The sequence below is a fragment of the Hoplias malabaricus genome, chromosome Y (assembly GCF_029633855.1).
Source record: "Hoplias malabaricus isolate fHopMal1 chromosome Y, fHopMal1.hap1, whole genome shotgun sequence".
In the NCBI taxonomy this organism is placed as follows: Eukaryota; Metazoa; Chordata; class Actinopteri; order Characiformes; family Erythrinidae; genus Hoplias; species Hoplias malabaricus.
Genome location: NC_089820.1, coordinates 53,624,218 through 53,643,320, shown reverse-complemented (window position 1 = coordinate 53,643,320; position 19,103 = coordinate 53,624,218). Strand labels below are relative to the sequence as shown.

Below are 19,103 nucleotides of genomic sequence, written 5' to 3'. Positions count from 1 at the left end.
GTAAAAATTAAAATGCTAATTTTTTTTACTGTTGAAACTATTTATTTTTTTGTCTGACATGCTGTTAATTTTATCCTCCTCATTATTAGTAGATGGCTTTATAGTTAGCACTGTAGGTCTAGGTAATATGGTCCACTGCATGTGAGATTTACAACACGCCCGGGACTGGTGCTGTGTTTTGGTCCTACCAGTAGGGGTCTCAGGTGCTCAGTTTCACATGGAGGAGCTCAGGGCCAGAGGGGAGAAAAGGCTGTGTGTGTCAGAAGATCCTTAAAAGACTTCATTCACCCATGGGCCAGCTGCACTCTGTCCCTATACTCCACCCCAATGAATAAACTGTAACTCCTGTAATTTTACAGTCTTGTTACTCAAAGGAAACTTGTGTGCTTTAGGCTGACCCTACATACGTGTCCAGACTAGGTTGAACGAGGTGAAAACACTTAATTTTCCATTACCTGTGAACTGTGAATAACTTCTCTGAGTAAACGTACTGAATGCAGACATTTTACTCACCACCGCTGGGCTGGACTTTATCAAGAACACACAATGAATTATGAGTGATGTATGGAATGTTTTATTTGGCAATTTGTCATGTTTCTCCTTTTTGGTAATACATTTATTCTAACAAAAAACAAGCAGTGTTATGTCATCTGTTTCTATGCCGACGTAATCTGAAAAGATAACCGTTTCCATGGCAACATCTGTTTCACTTCATAGCCACTGCTGCTTTAATGGCTTTGTTTTCCTTCACTGAGATATGTGCAGAGTCATAATCAATGTGAAGGTGAACTCCGTAACCTTTTTTTTTTTTGCAACAGAAAGATCAATGTCCTATGCTCTTGTTGACTGAACTGGACTTCTAATATCGTCACAGTATCGTCCTCTATTGTGTGTTAGCAGTTCACTGATGATAGCATTAATGATGAAAACAAGATTACAGATTACAAAAGAGCTCCCCCATTGTTGGGGAAGAGAGGCACAGCCTCTCACTGATACTAGAGCAGACCCAACAGCCGTGTGTTTCATTAGAAAAACATTCATAAGGCACTTGATATAACTGGCAATAACCGATAAACCTGACGGGAAAAACACAAGACAGCTCTGAGGCCCTGTGAGAACAGAGAATGACAGTAAACGCTGTAAACTACTCCAGCTTTTTGCTGGTGTCACAGTACTGTGCCCTGCACAGCTCACACTGAGACAAAACATGAAAGTAAACCACCACACAAAGATTTTTTAGCTGTTTCAAACTGACAATTTGATGTCTACACTCGTACAGATAATGATCCACTATTAAACATCTTTGACTGGATGGTTCTTTAAAGAACCCAACCTTGTAAATGAAACACATGAGAATAACAATGTTCACAGAGCCTCCACATGGTGGAAAGGGTTTGTCTAGAACTGTATGTCACAGCCCAGGAACCTTAAGATAGTAACCCAGCTTTTGCGAGAAATACACTGAACAATGGAGCGCAGTTTACTCAATCCATATGTTCACATAATTTCCACATGAAATATAGAGGATGGAAAAAGTTGGTATAATAATAAATATATTATAAATACAGATTTAAGAAATATAAATAAAATATAGTCGATTTCTGTATGTTCACAAATATAATGTAGAAATTATGTAAACATTTGAATCAGGTAAATTCAATACATACATTTCTAATGCTTTATGTGATTTTCATGTCTGCACTAAAATTGATGGGAACACCAAGCAAAATTGTTAAATATGATGTTTTGAAATGTCAGTGAATACACCCAGTTTCACAATAATAATAAGTATCTTTCGTTATTTGTATAGCTACTTAAAAATAAATTAGTTGTATGTAAACCTCTGCTTTTTATGGTGATGAACAGGTCTATGTTAACATTATCTGAAAATAATACTTGGTTTAATTTTGCTTTTCTTGTATGTTGTAAGTGCTTTGAAATATTTGCAACCTGCATATCACTGTGTTAAAAATTAAAAAATAAAATAAATCAAAATAACCAAGAACCCCATTCCAGTGTCCCACTCAGAAGAAGGATTGCACACATTTGAGCCACAACAAGATGTTCTTAGTTGTTCCACAAACTCCAGACAGTCTGGATGAAAGATCCTCTTCTGGAAAGGTTTGTAAACCTCAGCAGATATTTTAAAGACAACTTGAAGAATACCTGAAGAGGTCTGGAATACACCTGTAAATCCAAGTCTCTGAAATCTTGTGAAATGTTTAGATAATCCTACCACATTAACTCATAATAATATTCCTTACATAAAGGAAGGGAATGCTTGTGTGAGGTGAAAACAAAAAAGCTCAAAACAATATATTAGAATGTGGGTAGTGACAATATATACAGGGTTGGGAGATCTGTAATACAAAAATTATACTTAAATCTGGGCCTCAGAAAATAACGTCTTTAAAAATCTTTTATTTATTTCTTCCTGTTTCATTAGAGGTGCTTGTCCAATGACGTTCTCCTGGCCGGCTGATCCTGGATAGACCTCTTTAGTAAATTGTTCTTGAATTCTGAGATAAGGGAAATAAATATATATATATATATTACATTTAAAATGTAACTGCGTACAGGGCAACACATATACACGGGTGTATCAATTTTTGTTGTTTTGTGAGTGAGAGCAACAAAAATGAACCATACTTACGGGCTACACATTCCACTTGTGGTTTCTGCCAGTGTCCATCTGCCATACAACGGATCACAGGTGGGTGGCGCTGTCTGAAGCCATCATTGCACTGATACCTGATCACAGAGTTGACCTGATAGTGCTCCTTCTTATTCCCAAACATCTTGGCATTCTTCACTTCAGGAGGCTGGCCACATGTGACTAAAGTGGAATCAGATTTGTGAATGAAGGGTTTAACTAGAATCAACAAAAGGCTCATGTTCAGAGGTAGACAGAGCAGTCTAAACCTATAATGAAACTGGAGTATTTGTGCATCAATACTATAATGACTGACAATATCAGACCTTATTTAACTGCAAACTACAGCAGCTAAAAAGTATATCTCCCACAAATGTATCTAGTGCAAGTGTGTTAGGCGCAAGGCAGGAATACACCCTGAAGTCCTTCACGGGGCAACACACACACATTCACTCACACACTCACATTTGAGTCGCCAATCCACCTACCAACGTCTGTTTTTGGACTGTGGGAGGAAACCGGAGCACCCGGAGGAAACCCACACAGACACAGGGAGAACACCACACTCCTCACAGACAGTCACCCGAAGGAAACCCACGTGAACACAGGGAGAACACACCACACACCACATAGACAGTCACCCGGAGGAAACCCACGTGAACACAGGGAGAACACACCACACTCCTCACAGACAGTCACCCGGAGGAAACCCACGCAAACACAGGGAGAACACACCACACTCCTCACAGACAGTTACCCGGAGCGGGAATCGAACCCACAACCTCCAGGCCCCTGGAGCTGTGTGAATGCGACACTACCTGCTGCCCCACCGTGCCGCCCTGAAAATGCTCATGTAAGTAGAAATTAAATACTCAATATGTTTGTAGCTCATGTTATTCATATACAGCTCATACCTGGGCCTGTTTTGCATGTGAATGGCAGATGATAGTTGCATGGCACATCGTTCCATTGCCCGTTTTCATGCCAGATCATGACCACGCAGTCTTCTCCCGAGTTGAAATAATTATCTGGCTGATTAGGCCTCCAGTTTTCATATTGCTGAGAAAGAAAGTTTCAAAACAGTCAAGCATTATATCTCAGCCAAACCAGGCTGTTTATAGCATCAAAGTCTCAGCAGGGTAAAATGAGGGGGCGACTGAACGCACTCACCAGCGGGGTTCCATCTGACCACTGGAAGTCATTCTGTAATGTCTTATCGTTTAGTCCAATCCACTGGTAGTCCTGTGCATGGGCTAGTTGGGAAAGTCAGACAGTGGATATAAGAAACGCACAACATGCATCATCACGGTATGTAATATTTCTGTCATTTGAGAACTTGAAACAATTGACACACTCAAAAAATACCATTATATACTCTTACATCCTGTTTCACAAACTCCAGTAAAGAAGTTAAACAAAGCTTATTACATTCTCTTTGCAATAAAAAATGCAGTTCGTCAAAAGTGTTTAAGTAAAGATGATATCCAATGATTATATACAATCCTTTCTGTAAATTACTCACTGTTGACAAAAAACTGTTCCTCTCTATTGATGATGCTGACCAGGTGAGCTCCAAGGCTTCGACAGTGATGCTCCGCCTCCTCCCATGTCTCTCTCTGAGAGAAGTGCAGGTAACAATTTCCCTGAAACTTAATCCAGCCTTCTGGGCAATTTTCTATATCTGCAGCAACACATGAGATTGTGGGAGTCATGCTTTATTCCAGATTCGTAGCATGGAACCTGTTTTAGGAAAAACTAGTGTAACACTTAGAGAAAGCTGTTATATTTCACACAGTACAGGGTGAAAAACTCTGTATACTTACACCATTTGTTCAGCCAAAAATAACCCACACAAAAAAATGTTATTTCTAACAAAATATTAAATTGTCACAGAAAAAAACCCATTATATGAAGGCAGAGATGTCCAGCTTTAGCCCTACAAAGCCATACATAATCTGTACATTTATCACATCATATACACTTCAAAAATAATTCAATGGGATCATATGGGGAGTGATGCACTAATTATTTAATAGGACTAAAGATCAGTAATTTAATGACAGTTTATTTTACATTCTGGTAAACCTGGTAGAACTCCGCCTTAATCAAGCAGTTTGATAATTTCCTTGCTCCAACACACATGATTCCACTCAGCAGTTACCGCATTTAGTAGTAGGCTTGTTTGAGAAGGGACAAGACCAAACTGTGCTGGACTCCAGCCCCCAAGACCAGGATTAGACAACCCTCTATGTAGTCTTGTACGCAGTGGATGAGGAATCTATGAATACACCTTCAGTAGACAAGGGTGCTTTTTTCCACAGCTCACAACTTTGGCTGAAAGTCAGCTCACCATTCACCTCTGCATGACGTCAAGAACAAACATCTCCAAGAACATAAGAAGGACCGAAAGGGTCTGCTGCTATTTCTAGATCCTGTTCAAATGGAATTTATGAAAAGAACAGTCTCAGTATGGAGACTCTTTCTCTACCGGGGTGAGTGAGTAACCGCAATGTTTCCTTTGCCTTCTCATACTAACCTGTGTGCAATGGTTTTTATTTGTTCCTTTACTGCACCTTCTCCCCTACCACACCTTTTCTCCAGCCACTCATCATTTGAAAACATGACTGGCTACTTTAACACACTTCCATGAGCATGTTCCAACAAACCAAAGCCACTAAAAAGCCAGTACTGTTTCGAGCACGGATGCTGTGTGTAATGGCATTGGTTTGGTTGAGAGATTGTTAGTAGAATTAGCTGAAGCGGACCTCATACCGATCTCACAGCGATCCCCTCCATAGCTGGGCAGGCATAAGCATTTGAAAGTGTCCTCTACTTCCACACACGTGGCTCCATTGGCACAAGGATTTGAATGGCACACATCAACCTCTGCAAATAAAGTTTCTGGCAGTTAAGACTGATGACTACAAAGAGGCCCTGTAAGTGGGTCACACTTTGGAATCATAAATCATGAGCAATCATGATTTATGAAAATCATGGACCAATGCAACATGTTGACTGAATCCATTGTGATTCAAATTAAATCCAATACGCTTTGAGGAAAACAACATTTCCCTCAGTCCTTAGATGATGAATATATTTCACAATGTTTCAATGGTGGTTCAAAGTGAATGACATAAATACATGGATCACAACTAGTTGCATCAGTTTAAGGTTAGGATTCATAACAAGAAGAGGCAGATCAAAGGGCAGGGACCAAATGTTAGTGGTCATGCAGCAGGCTGGAAATGGTCCAGATTAAAGGAATGGCGCAAAGTTAAATTTACAAAAAATCAAATTTACACAATTCCTCTTATACACTAGATGTTAACTGTCATCCAAATCTGTTATTTAATTAAATTCTCAATTTCTCTGAAAATACTTAAAGCACATCCAGGTCTTCAGAGATTGCACAGACATGTTAGCCTTGTTTAGGGCAAAGGAAAACTTACTATAAGCCAAAACTCATCTTTGTATCTGAATGCTGTGGGCAGTCAATTTATATAAACATTTTTGTACTTAATCCAACTCCTATGTAGTTCAGAGTTCAAAACCACATTTACCTGGATGTGTTTTGAGCAGGCTGAGAACAGTTTTGGACGTGTATTTGCGGAAAAGCCTTTTTAATTATTGACATTTAGCATTTGTTAGCAAAGTTAGCCTTTTAGCAGAAGCAGGATTTGGACTCCAACCATGTTGATCAGCTACATCTGGTCTGAGGGTAAATTTGTGTGAATTTGATTTTTACTACAGATGTTTACTATTTACAGCACTGGATAATAACAACATATGTGGGTAATGGAAGAAACTAACTGGAAAGTCCTGTAAATGTAAGAATCAGGTAACCACACACACATGCCAAACAACCTGAAGAGCAGATGCTTCTGTGAAAACAACAATCAGGCACAAGCAAACAGACCAACAAACAAAACACACAGTTAAAGAGAACAGTGACAGACAGATAGGAGTGTACAATTAATGACAAGGAAAATAAAAGTCAAAATTATTGCAGAATACGAAAATTATATTTGAAGTTTTGCAGATTTGAAAAGACACAATGGGCCAGAAATGCAGAGTATCTCACGCAATCTTCTCAGAATGACAAAACACATTAAAAGAATGGGAAATTTGGTTATTTTGATACAAAGCCAATATAATTTACTCACCAAACTGACACACTTCTCCAATTAGTCCAGGAGGGCAGTGACATATGCTGGCCCCATCCTGCACAGAGCATGACCCACGGCCACAGGGGTTTGGGTTACATGGGTCCACAGCGACTAGAATACAAACACACAGACAAGAGGAACTATAAAGATTCAAATAATCAGTAAAATTGGCTTTGTGTCTGGGGTTTAGAAACTATCTTTACTGTGTATTGCATAAATGATCTACATTAGCATAGCTAACTTGAACTCCTTGTCAGGGAGATAGCTGTAAGGGTCTCCTAGACTACAAAACCTCTATCTAGTTCCTATAGTGTAGTATACTACTTTATATACTCTGGTATGATGCTAATTCTTATAGTCATAAGCATTTAAAAACAATTTCTGATTATACAAGCTACAATGAAGTAGGCAGTTTGGCAAGATGGTGACTGTCAACTTTAATATAGCAATGTCTATGGAACAAAATGCAATCTAGCTGTGCCCCTAAGCTCTAAATAGAACCCCTTTAAGTTAATTTCTGGCTATGCCACTGCTCACCATTTTCCATGGCAGGCACGTCCATGCTAGCAGGGGCTTTTAGAAGGTAAGAAGGTTCTGTAGTGGCAGATGGAACAGGTGCAGGTGTTGTAGATAGAGATTTCAAGATCAATTCACTAGGTTCTGACAGAACCTCCTGCGGTCCTGCAGTGTCACTAAGCAGCCCAGATGGCACCTGACTTAATGGCATGCCTGTGGGAATTTCATTTGAAAGCACCTCTGATGGTTCCCAAATGGCAGAAGCTGAAGCATGGTGAATTCTACTTTCAACTGCAGTGTGGTGGTCTCCACTGCCTGATGATCCACTAACATTTTCACTCCCACTGATCTCTTCAGGCCCTTTCCCGAGCTCCTGGCTTTGGGTGGGTTTGACTGAAAGCTCCACAATGCTAGCATCAGTAAATAACAATGGTATATCCCCACTGGCTGATGCTCCTGATATGTCTCCAGAGCTTCCAGAGAGAAATCCGCTGCCCTCACCTGATCCATATACTAAAATCCCAGATGCCTCTTGTTCCCCACTTGGTTGGTCTGTGAGGTCTGTGAAACCTGACCCCAAGAACGTCACCCTGGGCAACCCAGAGCCAATCCCAGAGCCACTCCCAGAGCCACTGAGGTCACCACTAATGTCTCCACTCATCCCAGAGAGAGAGCCACTCAGTCCAGACCCTGATAGATCACCAGATGCACTAAAATCCACCTGTGCTCCCCCAAGCTCCTGAGCTGTAATGGTACGAGAAGTGAAGCCCTCCACCCACTCGCCACTAATCATGACGATCCCACTGCCACTGCCGCTAAGCACAGAGAAACCACTGTAGTCTCCTGAAGGATACAAGCCTGATGAAAAGCCACTGAATCCAGAGATCTCCTCACTGGAGCCCAGCCCTGAAGAGATGCCAGAACTTTCTCCACTCTCATCACTTTCTCCTGAGCTGCTGAATGAGTCTGATGTAGACCCAATCTCATCGGATCCACTTCCTGATCCAGACTCTGCAATGCTTATGAAGGCTGATCCCTGGCCTGAGAAAAAAGTGAAGAAATCTGCACTACCTTCTCCAGCTTCCTGAAGTGTTCCAGAAGCTGATCCAGCCCCAGACAATAAGGGCTCGCTCCCTGAAAAGGTGACAAGGATATCTGGGCCATCACCACTGAGGCCTGATCCAGAGATATCTTCAATAAGCCCAGATCCTCCTTCTACAACTGATGCCCCACTAGGATCCTCCCCACTTCCACTAGGCTGTTCTCCACTTCCACTAGGTAGTTCCCCAGTTCCACTAGGCAGTTCCCCACTTCCACTAGGCAGTTCCCCACTTCCACTAGGCAGTTCCCCACTTGCACTAGGCAGTTCCCCACTTGCACTAGGTAGGTCCCCACTTGCACTAGGCAGGTCCCCACTTGCACTAGGCAGTTCCCCACTTCCACTGGGCCGCTCTCCACTTCCAATTGTCTGTGCCCCACTTCCGCTGGGCTGTTCTCCACTTCCACTTGGCTGTTCTCCACTTCCATCTGGCTGTTGTCCACTTCCACTAGGTGATGCTAGATCTCCAGAGCCAGAACCAGAAGGCTCCCCTGAAACGGGAGGAGAAATGGAGGTGCTCACTGTGTAGATGGAAAGAAAGACAGTATTAGTAAAATGGACATTAATCATATGGGGGAAATTTAATTCAGTAGAGATTTGTTTTAATCTCTGCCTTCAATATATATAACATTGTCCAAGAAAGGGTTATTCTGTAAAATATAAAAGACCTTACCAGCACTATGAACGCCGTGTATGGATGTCAGGTTTAGTACTTCCTCTTCTACTATTGTCATATTCATCCCTGTCTCATTAAGATATAACTGGGGTTCAGCTGAAACACATTTGAATTCAGTGGACATTTAGTGCACTGTACCAACCGTCACCGGATGTGCATGATATTTTTGCATTTTCTGTATTTAACTACTGATACGTACCTTTAAAGCAATAAGCATCAAATTTGGAGTGCACATCAGGACTGCCTGTCCGGTTGGGGAAGGCATAGACTGTGTGGACGCCAAGTTTTCCTCCTCCACACTGGGGCCGGGGGTTATTAATGGGATAGCGAACACTGCGGTCAACGAGCCAACCCGCACGGCACTTATCAAAGCCCTGCTTCCAGGCCGCATGCAGATCGGCTGTGGAGGCCAGAGAAGAATTCTGACCCTGGCAGTGAGCCACTGCTTCTTCGTAAGTGAATCCCTGAAATGAACTCGCATGGAAAACCTCCCCTGGAACAAATGATAAGTGTGGGTGTTTCTTTGAATTATACATTTGTGTTGAAACAGAAAAGATATTCTTCATGCTTTTCATAGTGATAATCTTTATATTTTTTCTTATAACTCTTTTTATTTTTTCTTGTTACTCTTTGAAGTTTTAAATTCATTCCTGAATGTAAGTCACTGTACCTCTTGGTTTGTCCATGTAACAGTACACATCATAGCGCTCATCGGCAGGCCGCAGTCCATAGGACCTCACACCGGGCAAATCTTCCAAATCACCATTGCATTGGTCACGAGGGGATACAATAGGATACCTTTATTTCAACCAACAAAAAATATTAAACTTAATAGCAGTCTTTTTAGAAAATAAATGACAAGCAACACATGTTTTCGATCCTCTATAATACGAAGAAATCTTATAAGACGTTTGGAACTACAGAAATATTACCTGACAGTCTGGTCAAGCAACCAGCCTGCGTCACACTGGTGATATCCAGCTTCATACGCTGCATACAGTTGCTGTGGACTAGCAATTACTGCCCCTATGTTCTGGCAGGCCTGCTGAGCCTCAACAAATGTCAGAGTGTAGCGACTAGAGCCTGTTCTGTAGTGAAACACAACCCCTGGAAAAGGCAGAGTAATGAAGCATGTTTCATACTGTTAATAAAAAGTACACACAAAAGAAGCTAACATTTTTCTCAAATGATAACAAAATCAAAGCAATATAAAATAGGTTTGTAATTAGGCATACCAGTACCTAGTACATAGCCGATACCTACCAGTGAGAGACATTACTGCGTCTGTTACATTCTTATAGGGGATTTCCAGTCCAAGTTCAGGTCGAGAGGTCACCCTCTGTATGAGGTCAGTGTCCTCTGTAGCACTTGGAGGAGGAGACAAGGGCAGCAGGGTGACATTCTGCTCTGTATGTGTAAAGACAGCCGTGGTGGTGAGAGGTTTGTGGGTCACAATCTCTCCTCTCAGTTCACTCTCAGTGGAAGAAGGCTTGAGGAACTCCTGGGGGCGGTCTGTTACCATGCCCACGCTCTCTGCCCTACTACCTGCCTCTGTGGTTGTCCATATACCGGTGATTATTTCAGGTTCACCAGAGCTTTCTTCATCCTCTTCTAAATCAAAAAGGGCACGCTTGTCAGTAAATCAAGTCCAGTAAATTGGACTTTAAATATTAACCCTGTAAAAAAGTATCTATATTCTATATATGTTATCATTTTACTGTTCAGTTTAAATGATATCATGCAGTTCTTTATAAAAAGACTGCTCACACAGCAATAACATTTGACATTTGGACAAAGCTAACATAGTACACACCTGTGTAACAGATTGCATCATATCGTGACTCTGGTACAGGGTACCCTGTCTGATTGATGAAGCGGTAAACAGTGCGTACACCCAGCAGTCCTCCTCCACACTGGGACCGAGCAGTGTTGATCGGATAGCGAACACTCTGGTCTGCCAGCCAGCCTGCATTACATTCATCCATACCAGCTTTCCAGGCCACATACAGCTGACCAGTGGTGGCTAATTTAGCACCCAGTTTGGCACATTGGGCCTCAGCTTCAGCAAAGGTGAATTTCTCAGGTGACTTAGAATAGAACACTCTCCCTGTAAAAGAACATGGGAATAAGTAGGTGTCTAAATATTTAATGTAAATTCCATAATTTTATAGAAGTCACATACCCGTCATCTTTTCAGCAAAGCAGTAGACATCATAAGTCTCATTTACATCTCTAATCCCATATGTTCTGACCCCTGGAAATTCATACTTGTCACCATAGCAAGCCTCCCGGGGATCATGGATGGGATACCTTGGAACAGCAAATTAAAACAAGACAGCAGGTCACAGTTTAAACAAACCAAAAACAAAGCATCAAAAGTAAATATTCATTATTGAATAAGCATTGGGCAGCAAGGTGGCGCAGCAGGTAGGTGTCGCAGTCACACAGCTCCAGGGGGCTGGAGGTTGTGGGTTAGATTCCCGCTCCGGGTGACTGTCTGTGAGGAGTGTGGTGTGTTCTCCCTGTGTCCGCGTGGGTTTCCTCCGGGTGACTGTCTGTGAGGAGTTGGTGTGTTCTCTCTTTGTCTGTGTGAGTTTCCTCCGGGTGACTGTCTGTGAGGAGTGTGGTGTGTTCTCCCTGTGTCTGTGTGGGTTTCCTCCGGGTGACTGTCTGTGAGGAGTGTGGTGTGTTCTCCCTGTGTCTGTGTGGGTTTCCTCCGGGTGCTCGGGTTTCCTCCCACAGTCCAAAAACACACGTTGGTAGGTGGATTGACGACGCAAAAGTGTCCATAGGTGTGAGTGTGTGTGTGTGTGTGTCGCCCTGTGAAGGACTGGCGCCCCCTCCAGGGTGTATTCCAGCCTTGCGCCCAATGATTCCAGGTAGGCTCTGGACCCACCGCGACCCTGAACTGGATAAGCGCTTACAGATAATGAATGAATGAATGAATGAATAAGCATTGTCTGCTGTGCTATTTTTTGTGTAATACCATGCAGCATAGTTGGATGGCACCGTATACCAACCACTACCCAAAACTCTACATCACTGGACCACCCTGCATAGTCACCCTGAACAGCACAAAAGTACTGCCTAAAGTTTATATATTTTTAATTTATTTTACCTGACAGTCTGGTCAGAAAGCCAGCCAGCATCACACTGGTGATAGCCCTCATCATAAGCTGCCTGCAGCTGCTCTGGAGTGGCAATCACAGCACTGTTCTGAATACAGGCTGCCTTTGCCTTCTCAAATGTCAGGGTGTAGCGGCTACCGATGGCACGATAGTGGAACACAATACCTGAATAAAGAGATCAAATAGTTACAATCACTATACAAAAATTAATTGCGGAACATGAACGTAACAGATATTAGTCTGAAAATAGATAGAAAATACAAAATGAGTGACATTGGCATTACCTTGCACCTGGACTTCAATGTCATCACTGTTGTCTTCGATTCCGTGCATGACCTCACAGCGGTACACCCCAGAGTCATTAGACAGGAGTTCTGTGATTTTAATAGAGGCATCCGTAGGTGTCATGGGGTAGCCCACCATGGTCACCCTGTCCAAGTACTTATCATTCAGCATCACTACACCCTCAGAGGCCACCAGAATATCTGTGGTCTTCTCTTTTGTGATGAGACTCCATTTGATGCGATGAGAGAGAGGAGCTATGGTGGGTGCTCCCGGGTCATGGACTGTGTTATCCTGGAAGTAGCAGGGCAGAATCAGCGTGTCCCCCAATAGAGAGTGGAGAGGACGCTCTGTGGGAATGCTGACGCTCAGAATGCTTTCAGGTTCTGAGGTATAGATCGAAATAATGACTGTTAATACCAATCAATGTAATTAGAAATAAGGGAGAGCAACACAATACAATATTGTTAGTGTGATAAATTATAACATGTTTCTGAGTATATCATGTGCGCTGTACAAGTGCATGTATAAAGGTTTATTCAAAATGTAACATAAAGGCTTAGATTTAGAAATTGTGCAAAACAATGATAGCAATGGATCAACGTTAGTGTTTTAGGGCACAAATGAGTTACTAAACCGATTCATGTGCATGTCTTTTTATTTATCTGATAAAACAACATGAATGCAGGCGGCACAGTGGCACAGCAGGTAGGTGTCGCAGTCACACAGCTCCAGGGGCCTGGAAGTTGTGGGTTCAATTCCCGCTCCGGGTGACTGTCTGTGAGGAGTGTGGTGTGTTCTCTCTGTGTTTGCGTGGGTTTCCTCCGGGTGACTGTCTGTGAGGATTGTGGTGTGTTCTCCCTGTGTCTGCGTGGGTTTACTTCGGGTGGCTGTCTGTGAGGAGTGTGGTGTGTTCTCCCTGTGTCTGCGTGGGTTTCCTCCGGGTGACTGTCTGTGAGGATTGTGATGTGTTCTCCCTGTGTCTGCGTGGGTTTCCTCCGGGTGACTGTCTGTGAGGAGTGTGGTGTGTTCTCCCTGTGTCTGCGTGGGTTTCCTCCTGGTGACTGTCTGTGAGGAGTGTGGTGTGTTCTCCCTGTGTCTGCGTGGGTTTCCTCCGGGTGACTGTCTGTGAGGAGTGTGGTGTGTTCTCCCTGTGTCTGCGTGGGTTTCCTCCGGGTGACTGTCTGTGAGGAGTGTGGTGTGTTCTCCGTGTCTGCGTGGGTTTCCTTCGGGTGACTGTCTGTGAGGAGTGTGGTGTGTTCTCCCTGTGTCTGCGTGGGTTTCCTCTGGGTGACTGTCTGTGAGGAGTGTGGTGTGTTCTCCCTGTGTCTGCGTGGGTTTCCTCCGGATGCTCCGGTTTCCTCCCACAGTCCAAAAACACACTTTGGTACGTGGATTGGTGACTCAAAAGTGTCCATAGGTGTGAGTGTGTGAGTGAATGTGTGTGTGTCTGTGTTGCCCCCTACAGGGTGTATTCCTGCCTTGCGCCCAATGATTCCGGGTAGGCTCCGGACCCACCGCGACCCTGAACTGGATAAGCGCTTACAGATAATGAATGAATGAAGAACATGAATGCTAAAAATCAGAATACAATGATGAAAACTGCTTACCTGTGTATACATAGTCCTCTAAAGACCATAAAGCCAAGGTTACCCGGAGGCACAGACACAGTAACAGCAGTGACATCATGGCTTACCTAGAAAGAACATGTAGCAATTAAACTAAAGTTATCAGAAACTTTTAAATAATCAGCAAATGTACTGCAATAACCTAATATATTTAAACATTACTAAACAAATGCTTAAAGTTAGAGCACTTATATGTACTGACAATGGAATGACTGTTACAAAAGTACAATCAGAAAACCTCTATACATCTCATATGTTTGCAACATAAATAATATCAGACCAGCCTGTCTCAAGAGCTTGAAAAAGCAAGCCCAGAACAAGCAGCCTTTGTGTGTGGAGCTCATACCTCCACGAGAACCAGACCACAATGTAATTTCCACAGAAAAAGCACAGGAAACATACTTCTCTCCACACCATCACATTCCCATCAGGCAGTTTGGGAATTATTGTCTCATTAATTATCAGAAGCCAGCCAGGGATGAATAAAGAAAAGCCTACTGTTTCTGCATCTCAAAGGTTGGTTGGAAAAATTGCCTCAAATATTGGACACACAAGGAAAGCCTCAGTTTGAGGCTCAGTGTAACTGACTGTAGGCCAGCGTTGGCCAGCAATAAGAGCGAGAGTGTATTTATTTGACTTGCTTCGGAGCATTTAGTAACTCTTCCTGCACTAATCTTACTCTTACTCTTGACTTAAAATCCAAGAGTGCTTATTCATAGCTGTGTAAACCCACAGTTTTAAGGAATGCTTTTTTCTTGCTCTCGCTACCTCAGTCACTCTTGTCCCACTTCTCACTAAGCAAGCATAAGATTTTATTTAAGACCATTACAAATAAATTAATTATGTGAACCATTTGACCCGATACCAAGAACCAGATTCATTTTTATACAGAACCATGTAGACCATATACAGCATATGAAAACAGCCTATCATTCTGAAAACTCTTTTTTTGTGGCAGACTGTAATTAATCTAAGCTGTTTGGAAATGACTGATAAAGCAGTATCAGTGGCAATGCTCAGTAATATCTGGCAGAATGCCTTCTGTCCTTTTATGTGCTTTTTTAATACAAGTTCGGCTGGCTCAATATATATTGTTTGGTTTGTATTCCAATGACATTCAGACCGTTTTACCATGACAGTTTCAACCTCTTATCCTTTGACACTTGTTAACATTTGTTAATTGTTACTTCTGCCTTTTTCTAATTGGCTGCCCAGTAGCGTGCCTTATTTAAAAGTGTCTGTGATGCAACACTCTTTATAACTTTAGAGTGAATGGGCACAATGCAATAAATAAGATGCTATAAATACATTCAAACTGGGCTTTTTAACCAATATTTCTGACAAGAACTAGAAAAATTCCAGAGAAATATAAAGAAGAATAAATATAAATGAGAAATCAACGATTAGAAATGACTATTATGTTTGTAATTTTTACAAAGTAAAAAATAAATAAATAAACAAATAAAAAAAAGAAGAAGAAGAAGATCAGTGACAGCACGGATGGAAACAATCAGAGGAATCTTTCACAAACATTTAAAAAGCCTGAATATAAACATTCTGGAGAAACCCTGTCCATATGGTCCAACATGATGGGATAATGATGATGATGATAATAATAATAATGATAATAATAATAATAATAATAATAATAAGAAGAAGAAGAATACATTAAACCAAAGACAGTGACAGGATTATTAAGATTGCCCACCTTAACTTGACAGCCAATACTTCTCAGGCCATCACTTGGCTTTACTTGGCAATGAATTTGTAAGGTCCTCCAACAGAAGATCAGTTATTTTCCAGCCCACAGACAGACTGTCATGACCTTCCATTTCTCATCCTCGTGTAAAATTCCTTACCTTCTAACATTGCAGAAGCTCTTAATATTTCAAAAGTTTAAAGAGCTAATATCACATATTTCCTTGTTTTCCATTATCATGTCCTCTAATAGCATTTGTGTGGCGTATGTATCCAAAACATAGGCAAATAATTAACAGTCTTTTACTTCCTTATATATATAAATTGCTTATTTCCTGAATGGCTGCCATGTATTGTGTAGGACTTCGATATTTAACGAGGCATCCTTCAAACAACTAGTTATGTGTAGGACATTAACTATTTGAGTGCATGTATAGAATTTGTGTATGTGTTTATGTGTGTGTGTGTGTGTGTGTGTGTGTGTGTGTGTGTGTGTGTCCAGCTGTGGCTGAAGTGGGAGGGTCTGGACCCCAGATATATATATATAGCTTCAGCAGTCAGCTTTCAAACCCTACTGAAGATCAGCCCAAGACATGAAAAATTAAATATTGTAGTGAGTAAACTACAAAAATCCCCTCCATTCTCTGTATAATATTGTGCAACGTCTAATCATAAACCACACTTTTAAATGGCTATGATAGTGCCGTTTAAAATTCAATTTATTCAATTTGGCAAGAAATTTTAAATATTTAAATCATTTGAATTGAATTTACTTTAATTTAAATTATTATCACGGCCAATGAACTTGCACAGAAAACTGCAAATGACTTTATAATCAAAAATTTTGTAGTTTTAACGTTTTAGTATAAAGTAAAAAAAATATCCATGATATATTACAATTATTATGCATTCTAAATGTTCTGTAATGAAGTCTGAGGAAATTTTTCGTTATTTACCTTCACAGAAAAAAAGATACATTAGAGGTACCTTATTAGTCACTAAAGGTACAAACAGTGTAAATGTGAAGCAAACTACCTGAGGTGTTTTATGTGTTTTTCACCTTCATAAGCTTATTCTATACATACATATTCTATATTATGAGGACGGTTTACAGCAGCATCATACAACTTAATACACCACAGAGCAAACCCTGCATTACTATGAAGTCAATTTCTGAGGAAAAGTGTGAGATTACGTCTTACCTGTCTGATGGAAGGATCTCTCCAGACTGAGCCCTGAAACTGTAATCCACACACACCCTGAGGGAAAAAACCCCAGTCACCCTCTCCTCAGCTCAGCTCAGCTCACACTCTCAGGTGGGAGAGCAGAAAGAACCCACTTAACACAGAGGACACGTTTAAACTACCACTGCTGATGGAGAGAGGGAGAGAGAGAGAGAGAGAGAGAGAGAGAGAGAGAGAGAGAGAGAGAGAGAGAGAGAGAGAAAGAGAAGAGTGGTTAGACTGAGTAGGAGGAAAATAGCATAACTTTATTTTGGCTTCTAGTCTGTTTAATTAAATGATGTAATGGTGCTCTGCAGCACATGCGCACAGAGGGTTTAATTGATAAAGTATAATTTGTCATGAGTAAGGGTAACATTTGAATTCTAGTTATAACTATTTATAATATATAGCTATTTATAATATAATATAAACATAATATGAAAACTGTTGCATTTTTTCTTACTGATTACAAATAGCTTTCCTTTTTTTTTTATTAAAAATGTTTTATATGGAATGGTCCGTACATTTCCTATCTAAGTGAAGCTCATTTTTAATTCAATAATTTTGTCACCAAAACCAATGCAGTTACATATGGCTGCCTGTTCACGCCAATGCTGTGTAGCACCGTCCCTTTTACACTGAAGTTATGTGGAGTGATTCCATACCATTTTATACTGTAGCTGTCTGAAAGCTGGGGAAGTGCATTTCATTTTTAAATTTGGTTATTTTCACAGCACTAAAAAATTAAAATAAAACCTGTTTTCCTGGGATATTCCTATCTTAACTCCTGCATTTTCTTATTTTGAAAAACATGTTGTGCAAGAACATAGTGGCCATTAAGTCATCTACTGCTCTAATGCCAAATACAGAGAATGGAGGCTTCTTTTAAAAAGCAACATTTATTTTAGCACTTAATCACATAAATTGGTACAAAACAACACCTAAGAGGGCAGCAGCCGGCTAAAATAAAGGCCTTCATTCAGCAGCTTGGCCAACCCCTGTGCTTCTCCACAAACATCCAGCAGCAAAGGAAATAGCAGCACAGGCAATTAAAAAGTGCACTTTGTCTGAGCAGTGTAAAATAACATAAAGTATGCTTATTTTCATTTCCCCTCAAGATTTTTACTCGGATAATTTTGTAAGGACTTCCATTCATAGCCTGCATCTAGTTCACTATATACTTTCAACTCTACACTCAGATCTGCTAAGCCTTTACATTATGACATTTCCAATCAGAACACATTCATTTAATTTGTTCTAATTACATCAGGACCCCTTGAAACTATTTTCGTTTAAATTGACTGAATGAGCCAATAGGAGTTTTGATGTTAAGGGCGTGACTGTATGATGCAAACCTAAGGAAAATCTATATCCTGACCTGCCCTATGGACTCGTCATCGTATTCCACCACCTCGTAAATGCTCTTCGATTCTATTGGTGCTTTACCTCCCCACACTTCTGGGGGTTAGGCACTAATAGCACTGATGTAGTAGAGGAAAAATGTGCTGTTTGAGTTCAAACCCTGGAACGGTTTAAAGTGGGAGGGGCTCATTCTGGCACAGATCTAAACTGAAAACCGTAACTGAACTGCTTGGAACAAACTTCAAACAGGTCCCCACAGTTTCATTGTATGACTGCTTTGTCCTCCATTCTTTAACCGTCTCTAACTTTCTCTAAACTCAATGGTCATGGCATGTAGTTGTATATAGGAATATCTAGATGTGTATCTGTCCCCTAGATGTGTATGGTAATCCCATGCAGAGGAGTATAGTGTAAACTCTGTACGGAACTATTTTGTTTACCACAGGCCACAATGGCAACAGCTTTTGAAAATCTCATTCATTTCTGCCATTCATAAAGGTGCCTAGACCTGGAGTACCTAATATAAACATGATGCAGATTATAGGGTGTCATAAAATGGCGGATAACAGATGTAGTGTCATGTGATGAAAGAATTTATTGATGTGTCCCATTGCCATTGTTTTTCATTGGCTCACTGGAAAGATCTTCATCAAGGGTGAGTGAAAATCAATA

The 19,103-nt window shown here is 41.1% G+C and overlaps 1 protein-coding gene across 2 annotated transcripts; it reads right to left on the bottom strand.

Annotated features, from left to right (window-relative positions):
* Nucleotides 1-2,385: 2,385 nt before the first annotated feature.
* LOC136678742 (aggrecan core protein-like) lies at nucleotides 2,386-17,167 on the bottom strand. Of its 2 annotated transcripts, XM_066656867.1 has the most exons (19): nucleotides 17,049-17,167; nucleotides 14,131-14,216; nucleotides 12,523-12,906; nucleotides 12,229-12,403; nucleotides 11,293-11,420; nucleotides 10,924-11,217; nucleotides 10,374-10,721; nucleotides 10,043-10,217; nucleotides 9,781-9,908; nucleotides 9,310-9,603; nucleotides 9,108-9,206; nucleotides 7,357-8,955; nucleotides 6,817-6,930; nucleotides 5,426-5,539; nucleotides 4,176-4,334; nucleotides 3,824-3,906; nucleotides 3,568-3,712; nucleotides 2,654-2,836; nucleotides 2,386-2,519 (listed from the first exon to the last, which is right to left on the bottom strand). In XM_066656867.1, exons 2-19 carry the CDS (start codon nucleotides 14,207-14,209, stop codon nucleotides 2,443-2,445), a joined length of 4,578 nt encoding a protein of 1,525 aa, XP_066512964.1. In that variant the 5' UTR covers nucleotides 14,210-14,216; nucleotides 17,049-17,167; the 3' UTR covers nucleotides 2,386-2,442. The 2 variants fall into 2 exon arrangements, with proteins under 2 accessions (XP_066512964.1, XP_066512963.1); XM_066656866.1 differs by lacking the exons at nucleotides 5,426-5,539; nucleotides 12,229-12,403; nucleotides 12,523-12,906; nucleotides 14,131-14,216; nucleotides 17,049-17,167 and having other exon boundaries at nucleotides 11,293-11,388.
* Between the last annotated feature and the right edge of the window lie 1,936 nt (nucleotides 17,168-19,103).